We start from the raw sequence: 22676 nt of genomic DNA, 5'->3' as shown, positions 1-22676 counted from the left end.
GTGAGTATGAATCGTTGCCAAATTTTGATACTAAACTGTTGAAGGCATAGGTCAAAAGATATCTTGTGCATAATAGAACTTATGATTTGTTAATGTGAATAATTGATCAACTGAAATCTGCATAGAAAACCGTCCTATTTTTTTAATAGGTTGTGTATGAAGTGAAGTTGAGTAGTAGACTGAAATCTGCAGAGAAAACCGTCCTATTTTTTTTTTTAATAGGTTGTGTATGAAGTGAAGTCAGGTAGAATTAATATAACCAGATTTGACGTTCCGCAATTCCGTGACTGGGGATGCATTTGTGCCCAATTCAGAGAAAACATTTGTTGGGGAATAATTGCCATACTGTGAATACATAAACGGTGTAAAATTGACGGCCGCTGAGCCCAAATACTGCCCATACCAGCTGCCGTGCTGAATGCTGACTGGCTGCCATTTTCCTTTTTCTGCTGTGGGCATTCACCAGATGCTAATATTATTCTGATAATTGTTACACACCCACCTAAATTCACTAATATATTGTTCCAAAAGGAAATTACTGAATTAATTCTAGAAGGTACTTAAATAAGCCGCAGAGCTGAGCACTGCCTTTGATTGACAAGCCGCCGAGCTATACACTGATTTTTAGTTTCTCATTTCTATCGATATTTCCTAAAGAGAGAATTATTCTGACAATTGCTATAGAACCGCTTGGATTTGTTAACATATTGTTCCAAAAGGTGATTGCTGAATTATTTTTAGAAAGTATTTAAATAATTCACTGAATAAAAAAAAATGTGAAAAAAAATTGAAGATTTCTAAAACAATGAGTTGAGCTAAATGGTACCCTTTTTTCTACCAACATCACCTTGAAAATAACCCATATCTTAGGCATATTACCTGTGAAACATTCCTACACCAAAACATCACCTGGCTACCCATTTGAATTACACTATGGTACAGTAAGTATGGCACAGTACAAGGAATTTTCAACCAAAATCTAACTCCAGGCATGTTTACTGGAAGCGATGTGTGGTGAACAATCTACAGACGAGCAGGGATGAAGAAGCTGGAGAGAAGATGTTTTGAAAATTACACTTGTGAGACCCAACACTGGGCAACAACCTTTAATGCAATCAAACAGCGGTACTACATGAACACATTCGAAACACTGCAATGTTTTCATCCCGATTAAAATACAGTTACACAACGCCCACGCCACCAGCCACACACTAAAGGCAATCTTAACCCAAATAATACATCCAGAGGAACTCCAACCACATCAGTTAACCCACAGTGCATTAAATCTATAGAATTCATGGGGAATTAAAGATGTTTGCCCCATTTAAACATTTATAAATAAAACAGAAAACAAAAACAACGTTAAGTCCATACATATGTTCCTTTACAAATAGATCCTCAGACATTAAATGCAGAAATCATGTAAACAGCCAGATCAATGCAGGAGGAGAAAAAGCAGTGGGGCCCTTTGGTCAGCTATAAGACCAGAGGCAGAAATCAGCAAGAAACCTGGCAAGCATGGAGGCTGTAAAACCAGTGGGGGGGGGGGGGGGGGGGAGAATCTTCATACATTTTGCAACACACAGGACAGACAAATCACTACATTGCATTTGACTATCAAATTGGGACGACTGTACACATTGTAGAGATAAGACCATATTTATGGAGACATTTTTTATTATATCATTATTTTGTCATTCATTTAATTTATCCAGTATTCCGTTTATTTTTTTCCTCCTTCAGCAACATAAGACAGATTGGTGGAGAGGTTGGTGGTTTATTTCGTGGACAGGATGAGGGCCACGATGAGACCGTAGAGCCCGAGGACCTCGGCAAAGATTAAGATGAGGATCATGCCCACGAAGAGCCGGGGCTGCTGCGCCGTGCCCCGAACCCCCGCATCACCTACAATACCAATTGCAAAGCCAGCTGCCAACCCGCTCAAGCCCACACTCAGCCCAGCACCAAGATGAAGGAAACTCCTACAACACAGAGAGGGACAGGGGATTACCATAGTAACCCTATCCACTGTTGATACTATGTGATACCGAATGAACAAATGACAATAGTAAGATGACATGTTTTCAATTAAAGACTAACAAAATACTGGGCAACAAAACTATTTTTTTTAATGGTATATAGATTTAATCTAATATTAATGTCAGGTGTAATGGATTGATGGACCAGTTGCCTCAGAGCCTGTTAGAAGTGTTAGGAATTGAGGGGAAATGCAAATGGAGACAATTTGTAGAAATAAATGGAGGTGGGAGATGTCAGACTGACTTGTAGAGGGTGACTTTCTCGGAGATGTTGTTGGCGATGAGCACCGCTACCACCAGGCCGTAGATGGCTATAATACCCGCCATGACCACTGGAATGATGGACTTCATGATGAGCTCTGGCCTCATCACTGACATGGCAGCAATTCCTGTTCCACTCTTAGCCGTGCCATAGGCTGCTCCCAAGGCTGGGGGGGGGGGGGGGGGGGGGAAGAGAAGAAAATTTGATCCATTGAGATAATACTATAGTAAATATTTAAACACATAAGGAATAATCAACAAGGGGCTATGCGTTCTATGGAAAACAATGAGCGATGTGGAAGGCGTGTTCCACGACGTGCTAACTGAGTGGAACTGACCTTCCAAGGAGTTACATTTACCAAAGAACGCAGAGCCCAGAGTTGATTATCCCTTTCATACAATGGCTATAATTTAACACATTTGCCACTAAAAATGTGTTAACTTGACAGAAATGTTTTCAACATCCACTGAAGTACACACATATATATATATATATATATATATATATATATATACACATACATACATACATACATACATACATACATACATACATACATACATACACAAAAGTATGGACACCCCTTCAAAATTGTGGATTCGGTTATTTCAGCCACTGCCATGCAGTCTCCATAGACAAACATTTGCAGTAGAATTGCCTTACTGAAGAGCTGTGACTTTCAACATGGCACCATCATAAGATGCCACCTTTCCAACAAATCAGTCCTTCAGATTTCTGCTTCAGAGCTGCCCCGGTAAACTAAGTGACATTGTGAAGAGGAAACGTCTAGAAGCAACAACGTCTAAGCCGCGAAGTTGTAGGCCACACAAGCTCACAGAACAGGAAAGGCGAGTACTGGAGGGTGTAAAAATACTCGGTTGCAGCACTCACTACAGAGTTCCACACTGCCTCTGGAAGCAATGTCAGCATAAGAACTGTTCATCGGGAGCGTCATGAAATGGGTTTCCATGGCTGAGCAGCAGCACACAAGCCTAAGATCGCCATGCGCAATGCCATACAATGTCAATCTAGACAATTGTGCTTTGGGAGGCCCTTTTCTGTTTCAGCATGACAATTACTGTTTTACAATTATTCGTTTCTCCATTGAAAGACTATCCACCATTTAAAGAGATAGGGTATGGAATCTGGGTTCTATGGCTTCCACTAGCTGTGAACAGTCTTTAGACATTGTTTCAGGTCTTTATTCTGAAGAATGAGGGAGAATCAGCAGTTTCAATGATAGGCCAATGGAAAATCCTCAACCTGTTTGGTGCGCAATCCCGAGAGCGCGTCTTTGTTTCTCTTTAATATTGACAACGCGATTGTCCAGTTGAAATATTGATTATTTAGACTAAAAACCCGAGGAAGGATTATAAAAATCGTTTGAAATATTTCTACGAACTTTATGGATATTATTTGGAATTTGTCTGCATTTCAGCCATTGGAGGTTTTCGGAAATAAAGAGGGACTTTATCGAACAAAACAAAGATTTATTGTGTAACTGGGAGTCTTGTGAGTGCAACCATATGAAGATAAAATTTCTGACTTTCGTGACTAATCTACTTGGCTGGTTATGGTTTGTAATGTTTTGTGTGCTGAGCGCTGTCCTCAGATAATCGCATGGTTTGCTTTCGCCATAAAGCCTTTTTGAAATCTGACACGGCAGCTGGATTAACAACAAGTTAAGATTTATTTTGATGTATTGCACTTGTGATTTCATGAAAGTTAAATATTTAGTTATTTAATTTGGCGCTCTGCAATTTCACCGGACGCTCGCATCCCACTGATTCATAACAAGTTAACCAAGCAAATTTGAGGAAAAGGCTGCCTAAATTCTATCAGCATATTGAATCTAGTGCTCGCGATGGAAAAACAGTTGATCACTGTTACTCCAACTTCCGGGATGCATACAAGGCCCCCCCCCCTCGCCATCCTTTAGGCAAATCAAACCATGACTCAATTTTGCTCCTCCCTTCCTATAGGCAGAAACTCAAAACAGGGAGTACTCTTGCTAAGGACTATTCAATGCTGGTCTGACCAATCGGAATCCACACGTCAAGATTGTTTTGATCACGCGAATTGGGATATGTTCTGGGTAGCTTCCGAAATAAATATTGACAAATACATAGACGGTGACTGAGTTTTTTCAGAACGTGTATAGGAGATGGTGTACCCACTGCGACAATTAAAACCTATCCTAACCAGAAACTGTGTATAGATGGCAGCATTCGCGCAAAACTGAAAGCGTGAACCACCCCATTTAACGATGGCAAGGCAACTGGGAATATGGCAGAATACAAACAGTGTACCCAATCCCTCCGCAAGGCAATCAAATCAGTATAGAGAAAGTGGAGTCGCAATTGAACGGCTCAGACAAGAGACGTGTGTGGCAGGGTCTACAGACAATCAGACTACAAACCAGCCATGTTGCGGACACTGACGTCTTGCTTCCGGACAAACTAAACATCTTCTGCTTTGAGGATAACAGTTTCACCGACGCTGCCCGCTACCAAGGACTGTGGGCTCTCCTTATCCATAGCCGACGTGAGTAACATTTAAAACGCCCAGACAACATCCCTAGCCGCGTCCTCAGAGCATGCGCAGACCAGTTGGCTGGTGTGTTTACTGACATATTCAATCTTTCCCTGTCCCAGTCTGCTGTCCCCACATGCTTGAAGATGGCCACCATTGTTCCTTTACCCAAGAATGCAAAGGTAACTGAACTAAATGACTATTGCTCCATAGTACTCACTTCTGTAACGAAGTGCTTTGAGAGACTAGTCAAGGATCATAATCACCTCCACCTTACCCGTCACCCTAGACCAACTTCAATTTGCTTACCATCCCAATAGGTTCACATTCAATGCAATCACCTTCACCATCCCATCTGGACAAGAGGAATACCCATGTAAGAATCCTGTTCATTGACTATAGCTCAGCATTCAACACCATAGTACCCTCCAAGCTCATCATTAAGCTCAAGGCCCTTGCTCTGAGTGCTCAGCCGCCTCCTTGTACACCCATGACTGCGTTGCCAAGCATGCCTCCAACTCAATCAAGTTTGCAGACAACAGTAGTAGGCTTGCTTACCAACAACGATGAGACAGCCTATAGGGAGGTGGTGAGGGCCCTCGGAGTGTGGTGTCAGTCTCACTCAACAAAACGGTGATCGTGGACTTCAGGAAACAGCAGAGGGAGTACCCCACTATCCACATTGACGGGACAGCAGTGGAGAAGGTAGAAAGTTAAGTTCCTCTGCGTACACGTCACTGAAACGGTCCACCCACACAGGCAGTGTGGTGAAGGCGCAATAGCACCTCTTCAACGTCACGTGGCTGAAGAAATGTCTTGTCACCTAAAACTTTTACAGATGCACAATTGAGAGCATCCTGTCGGGCTGGCTGTATCACCACCTGGTACGGCAACTGCATGGTCCACAACCTCAGGGCTCTCCAGAGGGTGGTGCTGTCGGCAAAAGGCATCACTGGGGGCAAACTACATGCCATCCAGGACACCTACAGCACCCAATGTCACAGCAAGGTCAAAAAGACCATCAAGGACAACAACCACCCAAGCTACTGCCTGGTCACCCCGCTATTATCCAGAAGGCGAGGTCAGTACAGGTGCATCAAAGCTGGGACCGAGACACTGAAAAATAGCTTCCATCTCAAGTACATCAGGCTTAAATAGCCATCTATAGCACAGATAGTAAGCAGCCTATATACACAGACTTGAAGTCATTGGACATTTTAATAATGTTTACATATCTTGCATTACTCAACATATGTTTATACTGCATTCTATACTACTCATCCATATTTATATATTCTTAATTCCATTGCTTTACTTGGATTTGTGTGTAGAGTATATGTTGTGAGAAATTGTTAGATATTGCTGCACCGTCAGAACTAGAAGAACAAGCATTTCGCTACACCCACAATAACATCTGCTAAAAATGTGCGCGCATACATTAAAAAAAATGGTTTGTCGAGATCTGTGTGGAAGAACTTGACTGGCATGCACAGAGCCCTGACCTCAACCCCATCGAACACCTTTGAGATGAATTGGAACGCCGAGTGTCCAACCTCACTAATGCTTGTAGCTGAACGCAAACAAGTCCCCGCAGAAATGTTCAAACATCTAGTAGGAAGCCTTCCCAGAAGAGTGAAGGCTGTTATAGCAGCAGGGGGATCTCCATATTAATGCCCATGATTTTGTAACGAGATGTTCAAAAAGCAGGTGTCCACATACTAGCTTCACTACACGTCCAAAAGTAAGTTTACTAGATAGCTACAGTAGTTACCGTGGTAACATAAAACAGACTTGCTAGTTTAGTTAACCAAACCATCAGTCCAACTTGCAATTATGAAAATCTAATTCAACAATACCAACACTGTTTTCAATTAGACTTTTGCTTTAAAAAGCAGCTCAAACAAAACAAAAAATGTACTATAGCCATTGAATTCTACCGTGCAAATATACCGTAAGTTATAGGGAAATAATGCACGCTCTAGAATGCCCTTCAAGCCAAATCGGGAGTACGCAACAATACCATGATATAATTATGTACCATTTAATTCTGTGATTAGAGAAATGTACAAATAGAGTAGAATACAGAGTTGAGCAATATGGAGGAACTGAAATCGATTAGGTAACAAAACTCCATAGTTTATGTTCCCTGTACAAGGGCAACGTAGCTACAGCTGGGAAATTCTTGTGTATGAGGAAATGTCCAGCATCATGTTCTCCCACACTGAAAATTAGCTTGACTGCGGATCTCAAACCAGTCACTTCATTTAACAGTTACGGTTCAGGGCAAATTCTCTCCACCTCAACCCATAGATACCATCAGGGAACGGAGAGCTGAGGTTAACCCTGTCCATTCAATGGCTTTAAAAATGTATTTTTTTAAAGGCTTTCATCCTGTGCAAGAGCGGAAGAAATCTAAATCACTCCACCTCCCTGACTGCCTGAAGAATAGACTCATTAGGTTCTCCATACAGGAAGCTGCTGACTTCAGACCAGCAGAATGTCACATCCCTGCAGACAACCAGCAGCAGCTCAGAAAGGATACAAACCAGCACCAGTCGCCACAGAAACAATCTGATGTCCCATTGGCAGCACTCAATAAAATAGATTACATTTCTATGACAGCGTTAAACCAGTGTCATGTAAAAACATTCCCCGCTTGAAAATGTTCACGTTCTGATCAATTGTGACGTTATGTTTGAAAACGTATGTGAAATCTAAACCGTTTGAGCTAGAAAGTATTGGACCCAGTTCTAAAAAGCTGCGACTCAAACATGAACGGGTTTCCCTTTTTGCACTACAACACCCACAAAATTCAGTGGACTAGTCTGAAGTCGGACCCAATAATATTGCCAATAATATTTTTTACTCACGAAAAGGTCTAACACCTGAAACATTAGAAACTATTTGGAGCCAGGTCTAAAAAGCTGACTCACAAAAGCATTGTCCATTTTGCTCTATGCCCACAAGCTTCATCTGAAGTCAGAACCGAGAACAATCAGAACGTGAAAATTAATAGGACATTTAAATTGGGAACACTTTTAGCTGGGAACATTTTTACATAACAAGCGGCAGCAGGGCACTAATGTAATAGAGGCCCAGCAGAATGCAGAGTCAGCACGCCGACAGGAGGCTCAAAACGACAGAGACCAGGATGCAGACAGCCAGAGTAGTCAGAGTGCCAACGTCTGCAGGAGAGGCAGACCAGTGTTGTGATAAAAATCAATACTCTCATGGGCCTCTAAAAATGGATGTGCTCGGTCGGGGGGGGGGGGGGGGGGGTGAAAGGCCGCCGTGGTCGTGAATCAGGCAGAATGGGCTGACGAGATTTCTCCCACGTCAGCCATGCATCACCCGCAGTGAGATCACACTAAACTGAAAGCCCTGAGGTGGCTACGACTGACCAGAGCGTCTAATATGCAACCTAAGTTGCAGCTACTGCCTGAGCCACTCTTCCCTTAGCATTGTGCAAGAAGGACACTGGACAAGATACCTATTACGTTTGCCTCAACCCAGCAAGGAGTGCTAAGAAGCTCCAGGATATAGCAATAGTATGTGAATATGACTTCAAATAGCCTAGGAGAAATTATGCCCAAAAGGAGTGAATTATCCAGTTCGATGTGTTACATGTGGAGATTTGCATTCACTGTGTAAATATTACAACACACTAGAGTTTGACTCCCTAGACCTTTACATCTCTAAACAGGTCTCTTGCACTGCAGACTGACCACAACACCCAGGGAATATGGAATGGGTGGTGGATCAATGATGCTCCTTTGTGAATGTCTATGTTCAGCCTCCATGAGTACTAAAGGGAACATTGGATTCATCTTAGACTATGCTCTCTCTCTATGAGTGAGTCCTTGTGTGCAGAATGAATAGGACAGGGTCTGTGATTATTTTTTTGCTTGATCCCATTTTCCCCCCTTTTGTTTTTCTAGGTTCTTACTCTTAAAAAAAGAAAAAAAGAAAAGTGAAAAAAGAAAATGTCCACAATGCTTAAACCACACCAGGAGACCACTTGAGGTCTGTGGAAAATCTACAAAATGTAGAATTTCAGGTGTAGTTGCCCTTTAATTAAATTGTGCACCAGCCAGAGATGGTTGCCTGGATAGCGATATTTCAGAGGCACTCATCTGGTTGCAGATTTAGCAAAACAAAATGGCCACTGGATTGATATCATGATTATTTGCAAGTTAGGCAAAGACTAGAGGTCTTCACAGGTCCAAAAAGTTGGACCCCCATCCGAAATGGACATAAATACATTTAAATATAGAGACCCATTCTGAACGGACCAGAGGAAACCAGACCCGTATCGACATGGTCGAATCTAGACCCTGTCCGTACAGTGATGGAAGCAGCAGAAATGTCATTTAAGCTTCTTTATTAACCGGAGCAGATAAGGCGCGAAAGGAGGGAGAGAAAGGTGTCGCTCTAGCAGACGGGGTAGGGGCCGTGCTTGTGGGTAAGTGACGAGGGAGGTAGAGACAGCAACTAACTAAGCAGACTCACGCTATAGTAAACTAATAGCTGCCATTTCTAGGTTATTTATCTAATATGATTACATAGTAAGTCTTGACTGCATCAAACCAGGAGACACTAGTTAAGCTAGCAAATGTTAGTTGAGGCTGCAGTGCATGCACTCATCCTACAGTTACAAATAACTCCATTCAGAATATTATGTATCAGCCTACCTGTTGGCTCTTGGTAGTTGTAGCCTATCCTTCTCCTTTAACTGTCAATTCCATCAATTTATTAGATGTCCCAACATGCCACACACACACAGAGGCTCTATGAGTGTAGCTTATTGCGGCTTTGATGAAGTCAGTTAAAAGTACACATACCCGAGACAATCATATCAGATCTGACCCAGACCCATGACATTTAGAATTCTGGTTCTAGACCCCACTAGGGTCCTTGATCGGGGCTCGGGTACAGGTGGATCCGTGAAGACCTCTAGCATAGGCAACTTTGTAGGTGGCTAACATATAATTGAGGTTTTTGGGAAAGGCTTTCCATTTACCAGAATATGGTTGTCATTACATTAGCATCATCGATAATGGCTACACAAAGAGGTAGACAATCACGCACACAGACAGGGGCATTCCTTTGTTGTTGCCTATTCAGAAAGTTTAAGGAAAATACGAATCACTGATGCTTTTTGTTCACGTTCTTTGGGCAAATTAAAGAATGTTGTAAATTCAATACATTTAGTGAATTTCCTACTAAGTTCAATACGTTTTTTTAATATAGATGGAATCACGGAATTGCATTTTGTCTGGATTCCGTCTGCAACGCAGATTTTAGAGGGCCCTAGCATTGGCACAGCAGCCACAAAGTGAAAGAATAGCATATTTCAACATGGTTCTTCAAGAGTTTGCAGATACTCCTACCTCCTACTCAGTCCCAGATACTAATATATGCATATTATTATTAGATAGAAATTGGATAGAAAACACTGAAGTTTCTAAAACTGTTTGAATGATGTCTGAGTATAACAGAACTCATATGGCAGGCAAAAACCGTAGAAAAAAAAATCCAAACACGAAGTGGGACATCTGAGGTTTGTAGTTTTTGAACTCACCCCTATTGAATACACAGTGGGATATGGGTTGTTGCACTTCCTAAGGCTTCCACTAGATGTCAACCGTCTTTAGAACATCGTTTCAGGCTTCTCGTGTGAAGGGGGGCCGGATAGGAGCGGTTTGACTAAGGGGTCTGCCTGCAGCCTCGTTCTCAGTCACGCGCTTTCACATGAGGTAACTCTCGTTCCATATACTTTTCTACAGGCAATGGAATTCTCCAATGGAATTCTCCAGTTGGAACATTATTGAACATTTATGATAAAAACCATCCTAAAGATTGATTCTATACTTAGTTTGACAAGTTTCTGCGACCTGTAATATAACTTTTTGAATGTTTCGTCCGACTGGACCAGATGGCGCTTTTGGATTTGTTTACCAAACGCCCTAACAAAAGATGCTATTGGACAGAAATTAACATTATCGAACAAAACAAGCATTTATTGTGGAACTGCGATTCCTGGGAGTGCATTCTGATGAAGAGCAAAGTGATTATTTATAATGCTATTTTTGACTAATGTTGACTACCCAACATGGCGGATATTTCTCTGGCTGGTTTGGGCTCTGAGCTCCGTTCTTTTTCCGTAAAGTTTTTGGGAAATCTGGCAGCGATTGCATTAAGGAGAAGTATCTAAAGTTCCATGCATAACACTTGAATTTATCAACATTTATGAGTATTTCTGTTAATTCATGTGGCTCTCTGCAATATCACTGCATGTTTTGGAACTACTGAACGTAACATGGCAATGTAAAATAAGATTTGGATATAAATATGAACTTTACCGAACAAAACATACATGTATTGTGTAACATGAAGTCCTATGATTGTCATCTGATGAATATCAAAGGTTTATGATTAATTTTCTCTATTTGTGCTTTTTGTGACACCTCTCTTTGGCTGGAAAAATGGCTGGGTTTTTCTGTGAGTTGGTGGTGACCTAACATAATCGTTTGCGGAGCTTTCGCTGTAAAGCATATTTGAAATCGGACACAGTGGCTGGATTAACAAGAATTGTATCTTTAAAATGGTGCCTAATACTTGTATGTTTGAGAAATTTGATTTATGAGATCTGTTGATTTGTATTTGGCGCCCTGTAATTTCATTGGCTGTTGGCGAGGGGTTCCGCTAGTCCTAGACAGGTTAACAGACTTGCCTAGTTAAATAAAGGTCAAATTAAAATAAATGATATGGCTGCAAACAAAAAGTATGTACATTGTAAGGGCATAAGCAATCTCAAGTCAAGCATCTCCTCCAGTGGCATTTACAGTAGTTGATCAAGGAGGGATTGGATGGGCAACACGGATATAAATGTGCAGTAGGGCTGTGATGGTCACGGAATTTTGGATGATTAATTGGACAGCCAAATGGCCGCTGCCTCCATAATAACTGTTCAAACAGTAAGTTTTCCAAGATGTTGCAGGGCTCGCTTTGAGGCAAGAAACACTGATCCATGCGGGACAGCACCTGCAGTACCGACGACTGTGTGATCTTGCTCTCCGTAGCCGACAGAAGACGTTAAACAGGTTAACATTCTCAAGACCACGTGGCCAGACGGATTACCAGGACACGTACAAGTGCTGACCAGTTGGCAAGCGTCTTCACTGGCATTTTGAACCTCTCCCAGTCTGTAATACCTACATGCTTCAGGCAGACCACCATAGTCCCTATGCCCAAGAACGCCAAAGTAACCCGTCTAAATGACTATTGCCCCATAGCACGCACATCTGTAGCCATGAAATGCTTTGAAAGGGTGGTCATGGCTCATACCACCATCATCCCAGAAACCCATTCCAATTCGCATACTGCCCCAACAGATCGAGATGATGCAATCTCTATTGAACTCCACACTGGAACATAAAGTATTCTTACAGTAGCTTGGTTAAGATAATACAACAGATAAGAGGTCAATGGGGAATTACCGCTCAATAGAAATAGTTGTCTATCATTACTCAGTGTATTTATTCCTCCTCTGCGTTGTTGGGAATGGCACGTAAAGGAAGAATTTCACTGTTAGTCTACACCTTTTGTTGACAAAGCATGTGACCTAACATTTGATGCCCATGGGAGGAAAGCAGGAAGAAAAAGTAGGAAGCGTATACATCAATATGTGTAGTGATTGGTTGATTCAACTGACTGCAAAAAATATACATTCCATTGCATGCATGAGCCACATTCTACATTACTATGGAAATTGCATCACAATTCCAGGCAGCCATTGAGAGTGTACCCGTGAGTTTACCAGTCAAATTGCCAGGGTTAGAGATTCGACTGTGCTCGTCACAGCCAGTCAGCGCCTGGACCGACTACCAATTAAGAGCAGGGGCCTGACGCAGATGAGGCTGCAGACATAACAGGCCACTACCCTGTCGATACGACGCAGGCTCAACTGATGACCAACAACTCGGAGCAGCCATCGCCACCGCGCCCAATGAAATCTAACCTGTTATCAAATGATTAGGTCATCGATTGTGCTTTAAAGCTAAATTAAAACCCATGGTAGTATTCCAAGTAGGGCTGACCCCATTTAGTCGACTGTTTGGTCTCATACATATATTGTTTGGCACACGAGACACCCGTCTGACTCACACCTGTCTCAGTGGACTAATCCATTGAGTAAGCCGCAGGGATGGCACACAAGTATCACCAATAGTACATTTACTACTCTAATCTACAACGTTAGTTTGGTTAGGGTCATTTGTTAATGCATTCAATATATTATTTCAGTCTTTTACTGTTCTCATTGTCGGAGTAGACAAGTTGTTTGCTGGCCGCACAACCTAGGCTACGCTTGTGAGGAACACATTTGAGCTTATTTCATTCCACTTACAAGTCTATTGTTTGGGGCGCTCATGTCAATCAATGTTGAGTAAGGACACGCACCTGATTATGCATAGAAGTAGATCAAGGCCACCTGGCCTGCTTGCAAATGTAGTAGGCCTATAAATTTGGGGGATCTGATAATATTTCTGATCGTCTTCACCACCATTGTTGAGCTTCTCAAATAAACATTTTCTTCACCTCAAAACAGCAAGTAAACAAAGTCTGTTTTTACATCCATTGAGAATGACAACAGTTGCTACAAACAATAGACATTTTCAGTGAGACAAATCAAAGGCGAAATCCATTAAAGCCAAGCTAATGGAATTCATTGCCCTTGACAATCAACCGGTCTCTGTCGTGGGTAATGTTGGCTTTCGCAAACTGGTCGAGCACCGGTACACACTACCAAGTGAGCTATTTTTCAGATTTCTGTCACACAGTAATAGCGTCACTGCTATTAGCTTCACCACATACATACTATGGAACGCCGTTTGGGTCTTAGCAATCAAAAGATACAGTAGCACTGTCAAAGCTGTACAAAAAAAAGTCTGCAAACGCTGGCCACGAACGATGCGTTTACAATACAGCATTGGTAATAAAGCACTCATTTGTTCGACCGCCACAACTGGGGTAGCTAGCACCAACACAACCAGCCTGAAAACAATGACCAGTTGAAACTGCAGTAATTTTCATTATTCCTAGCAATGATTTAAGAAACCTTGTGAGTAGGTATTAGCTAGGTTGACACTTGTTGTTCACCTATTGAAATTGAACTTCATCTGGCTAGTGATGCTCGACCGGACCGGGTTGTGAAGCTAGCCACACTAAGGATTAGGCACAAGTAGAATTTGCGGTTTGCCTTCAAAATAAAAGTATGTAATTGACAGTGATGCAAATGTATACAAATATAATTACTTTTATTTTGAAGGCTAACTAATTGTGGCTTGCTTCACATAGATGGGTCCAACCATTAATCAAATAAGAACTGTTTTATAAAGTAGGGTTATTTTAGATGACACCTAGCTATATAGTTAACTATAGCTACTGAAACATTATGTCGTGTTATTTGACGTGTATCTTTTTTGACAAAAAGAACCAAACGGCATTCCATATAAATCCTGGTTGAGAATGAAACGACTGAACAAAACAGCAAGTACGTGAAAAAAATGATTGTTTTACTGGTAATGGGGACATATGTAAACGTCAACAAAACTGTCAGTGTGGTGTGTGTAACCTTTATTTAACTAGGCAAGTCAGTTAAGAACAAGTTCTTATTTACAATGATGGCCCGGACGACGCTGGCCCAATTGTGCACCGCCCTATGGGACTCCCAATCACGGCCGGACGTGACAGCCTGGACTGTGGTGACGCCTCTTGCACTGAGATGCAGTGCCTTAGACCGCTGCGTCCATGTGTGTTAACTATTTAACTGTACTAGAACGCTTAAAAGCCGGTAAAAATGTTTATATCGGAATTGTTTTGGCATGGACGATATCGGTCAAAAATGTGTGTATTAATGATTTAATCAGTGCTTAAAGCATCAGACAAGCTAAGTAGCCTACATATAGTATTTTATTTAAACACTTTGTAAAATGTAGACGATTGGTCGAAAGAACAGACTACTCCCGGTCGACCAAGATTTGTATTTTATTTGTTGTCAGGGACTGCCCTAGTTCCAAGGCTATTCATGATGCCTCTACTACAAGTGAGACTAACCAACATGTGATTCCATTACGGTGGCTCCACCTTGCAAGAGTTGATACAGTGCCTTGCGAAAATATTCGGCCCCATTGAACTTTGCGACCTTTTGCCACATTTCAGGCTTCAAACAAAGATATAAAACTGTATTTTTTTGTGAAGAATCAACAACAAGTGGGACACAATCATGAAGTGGAACGACATTTGTTGGATATTTCAAACTTTTTTAACAAATCAAAAACTGAAAAATTGGGCGTGCAAAATTATTCAGCCCCCTTAAGTTAATACTTTGTAGCGCCACCTTTTGCTGCGATTACAGCTGTAAGTCGCTTGGGGTATGTCTATCAGTTTTGCACATCGAGAGACTGACATTTTTCCCATTCCTCCTTGCAAAACAGCTCGAGCTCAGTGAGGTTGGATGGAGAGCATTTGTGAACAGCAGTTTTCAGTTCTTTCCACAGATTCTCGATTGGATTCAGGTCTGGACTTTGACTTGGCCATTCTAACACCTGGATATGTTTATTTTTGAACCATTCCATTGTCTTGTTGGAAGACAAATCTCCGTCCCAGTCTCAGGTCTTTTGCAGACACCATCAGGTTTTCTTCCAGAATGGTCCTGTATTTGGCTCCATCCATCTTCCCATCAATTTTAACCATCTTCCCTGTCCCTGCTGAAGAAAAGCAGGCCCAAACCATGATGCTGCCACGACAATGTTTGACAGTGGGGATGGTGTGTTCAGCTGTGTTGCTTTTACGCCAAACATAACGTTTTGCATTGTTGCCAAAAAGTTCAATTTTGGTTTCATCTGACCAGAGCACCTTCTTCCACATGTTTGGTGTGTCTTCCAGGTGGCTTGTGGCAAACTTTAAACAACACTTTTTATGGATATCTTTAAGAAATGGCTTTCTTGCCACTCTTCCATAAAGGCCAGATTTGTGCAATATACGACTGATTGTTGTCCTATGGACAGAGTCTCCCACCTCAGCTGTAGATCTCTGCAGTTCATCCAGAGTGATCATGGGCCTCTTGGCTGCATCTCTGATCAGTCTTCTCCTTGTATGAGCTGAAAGTTTAGAGGGACGGCCAGGTCTTGGTAGATTTGCAGTGGTCTGATACTCCTTCCATTTCAATATTATCGCTTGCACAGTGCTCCTTGGGATGTTTAAAGCTTGGGAAATCTTTTTGTATCCAAATCCGGCTTTAAACTTCTTCACAACAGTATCTCGGACCTGCCTGGTGTGTTCCTTGTTCTTCATGATGCTCTCTGCGCTTTTAACGGACCTCTGAGACTATCACAGTGCAGGTGCATTTATACGGAGACTTGATTACACACAGGTGGATTGTATTTATCATCATTAGTCATTTAGGTCAACATTGGATCATTCAGAGATCCTCACTGAACTTCTGGAGAGAGTTTGCTGCACTGAAAGTAAAGGGGCTGAATAATTTTGCACGCCCAATTTTTCAGTTTTTGATTTGTTAAAAAAGTTTGAAATATCCAATAAATGTCGTTCCACTTCATGATTGTGTCCCACTTGTTGTTGATTCTTCACAAAAAAATAGTTATATCTTTATGTTTGAAGCCTGAAATGTGGCAAAAGGTCGCAAAGTTCAATGAGGCCGAATACTTTCGCAAGGCACTGTACCTCCCACTTCGAGTCAAGACATGAAAGACTATAATTAACTAGGAACTGCAGTAATATGAAATTAGTGTGAGACTGTCTTCACAGGCTGCTGCATAATGCACAGTTCACATATGTTTCAGTGGGTGTGCTTAACCACGTTCTCAAAGAAAACTCCAGTCTACAATTATTACCTTTTAAATTATCATGAAGCACAATATAGGCAATGGTTTACAAATGCATACACAAATCAGTAGATGTGTAAATTACCAGTTTGTTTCTCAATCATGGTAGTGGTGGTGTTGTAGTGACGTCGCATGATGGCAGGCTCACGTTTCCTGTAAGGAAACTTAATGCTGCTGGGCCTGAAATCACCGGTGTCCCCCCTCCAGATCACTCCCACTGCCAGCCACAGGGGCTACCCACGCTGGCCTGTGCTATCGCTACCCATAGGCGCTCTGGGTCAGCACTAAACACATATAGGGCTCATGCTAGGTTAGCCCCTTGCTAGTATGTTTCCTACATACAGTAACTACACATTGGGTATAAATGAATGCATTTTAGTGCAATCAATAGTTTCCTCATATTACTTGCAATAATTTCACCTGACAGGAACCTCTAGGTGAGAGGATCACACACCCAGCAACAGTTTAAGAGTAGTAAAATTGGGAATACTTAACGCAAACGGACAACTGGGAACACCCTTCCACCACAAGTCATTACAGAGTTGAATTAACTACAATAGACAGGCGGCATGCCGCCACCACACAGCACAGTAAAGGAGAAAATAGTGTCACACACCCTCCTGCTCCTAGCAGTAGCTGCACGATTCAATATCCCCAGTAGGTCAAGGCCTCTATATTAGGGTTTCCGAACTCCATGGGTGTATGTTTTGGTTTTTGCCCTAGGCCTACACTGCAGATTCAATTAATCAAAGCTTCATGATCAGTTAACCAACTCATCATGAAGCTGTGATAAATTTAATCAGCTGTGTAGCGCTATGGCAAAAACCAAAACGCGTACACCCAGGGAGAGGCCTTCGGACGGTGTTTGGGAAATCCTGCTCTATAACATAACTTAGTAGCATGTCAATTTCCTACTACATGCTGCATCACACAACCAGCTTTGCCACATGTAGCCTAAGCTATACTACAAGACTACGGAGGCAATTGATAAAAGCCACTTCAACAATTATTAAATAAGGCAAAACAGTACTCAGTACAAAAATGTCAAATTAACCATAAGGAATAAATTCCGGCCTAGTGATGGTCCAAAACATGTCTCTTGCAATCAAAGGCACAGTTGATTGGTAATTTGATGCTGTGAGGTAGCATATTGTTAAATGCTTTGAGTGAATGAGTCAGACCTAACAGGAGAAAAAAAAATCTAAGACAATACTTATCCATCCCTGTCCTTGTTTGTCACAAGATCACTAGACAGTTGTTTCTATACCCTCACTTGCCCCTGAGGCCATCAAGGATATGAGCAAGCGATCAAATAAATGCACTGACATTATGTCAACTGAAAACACAAACAACGTGGCTCAAACGATGGCAATCCCTAAATGTCTTGTCTCATCACTTTAGCTTGTTCTCCTACTGGTAGTGCTGAGCGATTGGTGCTTTGAGGTTGTTTCGGGTTTGATTATTTAAATATATTATTGCAATCTTAAATGTATTTTTTAAATAATGTTGTTTGAATGCTGTAACACAGAAAACAATTCAAGTCCTACGGTTGTTAGCGACTGCTCATCACTTAACCACCACATTACGTCGATAAAACATTTCAGTTGTGTATATTACATTTGTTTTAGGCTTATTTGACAACTATTATTTCAGTCCAAGTCATCAGCTCATCGCAATAGAGCTGCTGCCTATGCGGTTTGACAAACACTATTTTAGTAGTTCTTCAAAGTAAGGTATACTTTTCTGACTGCTGAACGCCAACTATCAATCTTTGAGGTATCGCTACCTGAAAAGAAATCAAAGAAACTGCTCGCTCTCTCCCGATCACGTTCTACTGTCTCGCGTCTCAGTCTGGACAAGTCGGTGCGCAATGGATGCTGGTCATTGTAGTTAGTTTAGCTCAGAAAACATAATTATGTAGAATATTGGTTGTTGGAAACTACAACTCCCTACTACATGGTACAGTTTGGGCTCTATCTGATTTACACTACATATCCAAAAGTAGGTAGACACCTGCCTGTGGAACATCTAATTCCAAAGTCATGAGTATTAAAATGGAGTTGGTCCCCCCCATTGCTGCTATAACAGCCTCCACTCTTCTGGGAAGGCTTTCCACCAGATGCTGAAACATTGCTGCAGAGACTTGCTTCGATTCAGCCACAAGAGCATTAGTCAGGTCAGCCACTGATGTTGGGTGATTAGGCCTGGCTCGCTGTCTGCGTTCTAAATCATCCCAAAGGTGTTTGATGGGGTTGAGGTCAGGGCTCTGTACAGGCCAGTCAAGTTCTTCTACACCGAAATGGTTTGTCTCACACCTTGTGCACAGGGGCATTATCATGCGGAAACAGTTCTCCAAACTGTTGCCACAAAGTCGGAAGCACAGAATTGTCTAGAACAAGGGTTCTTAAACTTTTTCAGCCTGGGACCCAAATGAGATCGAATCGCAGAGCTGACAAGGTAAAAATCTGTCGTACTGCCCCTGAGCAAGGCAGTTAACCCACTGTTCCCCGGGCGCCGTGCATGTCTATTAACGCAGCCCCCGCACCTCTCTGGGTTAAATGCGGAAGACATTTCAGTTGAAGGCATTCAGTTGTACAACTAGTAGCACTATGCACAAAGCTGGTGTAGCCAGCAGATCCAACCCACTTGCTAACAGCTGCACTAAAGTCAGACAGCATTCCTGTGAATATTAAGACACCGTGGATATGGCTCAGAAAACATACCTCAATTAAGGTGTGTACCCCAAACTGATACACTAAGAACATTGAAAGACATTGAAAGTTTAAGTAAACTGCAGTTTGTCTTCATGCTAGCTAGCAGTAGCAACACCCCAGTTGAGCAACAAAATAGCTGATTGGCTGACACTGCCAACCCAAAATGGCTGCTGTGGCTTATGCTGAAGTAGTTTCAGGGCCATATCTCTTGCCAGCTCCTTGGGTGTCAAATGAATGTTGTTTGACCCTAGTGCAGCTGTAAACAAGCTGATTGAATTGTGGTATGTCGCAAACCATAAACCGACACAAATAATTGAGAAATGACCTATCGACGCACATATTTATCAAACATTATTTTGGAGGTGTGGTTACTGGTAAAGACACAGTTTAACAAAATACTGGGCAACTTGATTAGCTAGTTATTGTTGTCTTATGGCATTTTTCACCTAGTCCCAGTTTGTTCTACCTTACAATGCCTGCTTTGTTATTGTTGGAAATGACACCTGCCCACGTTGCTGGTAGTTAAAATGTTAACAAAAAACTACTTGTGGAACTGAGGTCATCCCATTGTTTACTATAGGGAAATATAGGTATGTCTATCTATTTAGCCAAATATCTCGCAATTTGTATATCTTTGAATCAATTTCAATCTTCTCTTTCTAATTATGTATGGCTGGGCAGCATACTCTGTCATCAATTGCTAGCCCCAAAATACCTTTTGCCCTTGTAACGCTGAGCCCCCCCTCACCCCCCTCCCACTGTTTTCCTATGGAGAGGCATGCTGGTACATTTCGCCAAATATCTCGCAATGTGTATATTTAGATTTTGTCAAGTCGGACACCATTTTAATCAGGATAATATCCTCGCTTTCTAATTACATAAGGTTGGGCAGCGTACTCTGCTTTCGTCGATCGCTAGATCAGAAACAGCAAATGTTTCCTCTTTATGCAGACATAAGCACACTTGGCACCATTGAGGTGGGGATGTTAACTTTCAACACGAGTTGTTATTTTTCCGTTTCCTCCTAAGAACAGATTGTAGTGGTAAAATAAAGGGATACATATTTGGGTGCCATTAAGGCTAAATTGAACTTTAAGCATCACTCCAGTTAACAGGCTCTGCGGAGGTAATTTGCTATGGGATTGGGCTAGTGTTCCAGCTCAGACAACCTTCTGACATTTCCAGCCTTGGGTGAATTTAGACTCCCTATTGTCCAGCCTACTAACGTGACATACGCCAATGACAATTCATGGACTCTCGTCTAACTCCATCCCTTGGTTACCTGTCCGACTAACGTTAGCTTTACCTGGCTAACTAGGATATGTATTAGATAGCAAGGCAGTATTGTTACTGAACTGGGTAGTTATGAGAACGAGTTTCGATAAAAGCTAACTTACATTCACTACGCAGATACATGACTCAAGTGCGTATACGCTAGTTAGCTATGCAGCTAGTCAACTGGGTTAGCTTGCTACATAGCTAATTAGCTGGGTTAGCTAGCTCGTTCGCTGTCACGCTAGCCGTTTCTATGCTGGTTTCAGGCATTAGAGATGCGGTTTGAATGGACACATACCAATTTAAATGTAGCTATGGTAAAGATAGTAATTGAGTTGTGTGATAATTACCGCTGAAAACCATAGCTGCAGAGGCTCCCATCACTGCGAAGAACGGAGAGTATTCGGGGCTTTCGGACGACATTCTCGGTTTAAAGGAATACCAAACTGAAATTGCGGTTCCCCTTAATGGCTTACCGACTACACCTATCGACGGCCACGCGCTCTTTAAATGTAAACTGGGAAACCTATGTAGCTAACTAGAGATGTAATTGGACTAGTCACGAATCTTCTGTTAAATACACCGCGGAGCAGCAGCACAAAATGGTGAAGCGGAAAATATCACCTGACTGGCCAAACCCCATCAACTACTATATGTAGGGGAGGCGCTCACAAGTACCTCTAATAATGATTTACTGCAGCACATCAAATTGGATTTCAATTACAAAATAAACAATTCGATATATTTCTGATTTAACCCATCCAAAGTAAATGCTTTATTTTTAGATTATGTCCATTCTTTTTTAAGGTAATCCCCTATTGTAGTCTATTTTGGTGTGCTCCGCTGCAGGGTTTCCCTTTGAAATATCGCTAGGCATTCAGTGACTAAATTCCCCATTGAGTGGCTAAACTGTACAATGCCGTTATGAAATCATTCAAATTGATTTCTGCATTTGGCACTGGGATACCATGCCAAGGGTCATTTACAGTAAGATGTGAAATGCAACAGTGGAGCGTGAGTGATTGTGTGGTCGAGGAGCCGAGAATCCCCACTCTCTCGCTCCCAGCAAGTGCTGGCTCAAAGAGCAAGGGAGAGCATGGGAGTAACTATGAGTGTGTGAGCCAGAGAGAGATTGTGCAGAGTACTCCCACTCCTCCTTTCTCCACCCACCCCCTCTACATCTTTTTATAAGCAGGCAGGCAAGCCGTGAGAGCGAACCCCAACCACGCCACGGCAAAGCCCCTTCATCCGTGATGTAATCACAGGTAATTTAGTAGTCTACCTTTTCCTTAGCTAGCGTTCCATAGGCCCTTCTACCTGCCAAATGTGACACTCACAATGATAATTAAATACATGATTTTGTAATTTGGATATAAAAGTCACAGTTGAATGGAGATAATTTGTGCTCTGGTTCTTTCTCTATGGTGGCTGAATGGCTATTGATCCAGTAATTTTATTATTGTGATGTTTGAGGAGGCAGCTTGGGATAAATCTGCCACACCTGCGATGCATACTCAACAAGCTCCCTGCCGGAACATTTTGTAATATGATGTCATATATACGTGTGTGTCTTGGTTAATGTCAAGATAGGTGGATCCATGGTCACCGATCGAGCCACGGTCTCTTGACAGTAGAGGTTAATCAGAGAAAAGCCATGGACCTCCACTGTGCATCTGTTTTATGGATAGTGGAAACTCACAAAATAGGGAACCATGTGAAGCATTGTCACAAGGGCATGATTCATAATGCCCCGCAGGAATGGGTAGATCTGAAAGGATTGGATAGGATCAAGCAATATGGAAAGTCTATCAGAGGGCAAGGAGGAGCTACAGCCATAATCGTTTATTTATCTTATCCCTTCAGCTCTATACAATTGTGTGGTTAGGGGCTAGCGATTGTTTCTGAGCCGTGCGGATCTCTCATGATGCACTCATAGGGTTTGTTGCTA

At 42.0% G+C, this 22676-nt stretch overlaps 1 protein-coding gene across 1 annotated transcript; it reads right to left on the bottom strand.

Moving 5' to 3' along the window:
* Window positions 1-1062: 1062 nt before the first annotated feature.
* LOC139376456 (V-type proton ATPase 16 kDa proteolipid subunit c) lies at window positions 1063-21806 on the bottom strand. The gene is made up of 3 exons (XM_071119072.1): window positions 21079-21806; window positions 2284-2467; window positions 1063-1982 (listed from the first exon to the last, which is right to left on the bottom strand). The coding sequence occupies exons 1-3, from the start codon at window positions 21149-21151 to the stop codon at window positions 1778-1780; spliced, it is 462 nt and encodes a 153-aa protein (XP_070975173.1). The 5' UTR covers window positions 21152-21806; the 3' UTR covers window positions 1063-1777.
* Window positions 21807-22676: the final 870 nt, after the last annotated feature.

The sequence above is a fragment of the Oncorhynchus clarkii genome, chromosome 20 (assembly GCF_045791955.1).
Source record: "Oncorhynchus clarkii lewisi isolate Uvic-CL-2024 chromosome 20, UVic_Ocla_1.0, whole genome shotgun sequence".
NCBI lineage: Eukaryota > Metazoa > Chordata > Actinopteri > Salmoniformes > Salmonidae > Oncorhynchus > Oncorhynchus clarkii.
This window is presented reverse-complemented; position numbering and strand designations above follow the sequence as displayed.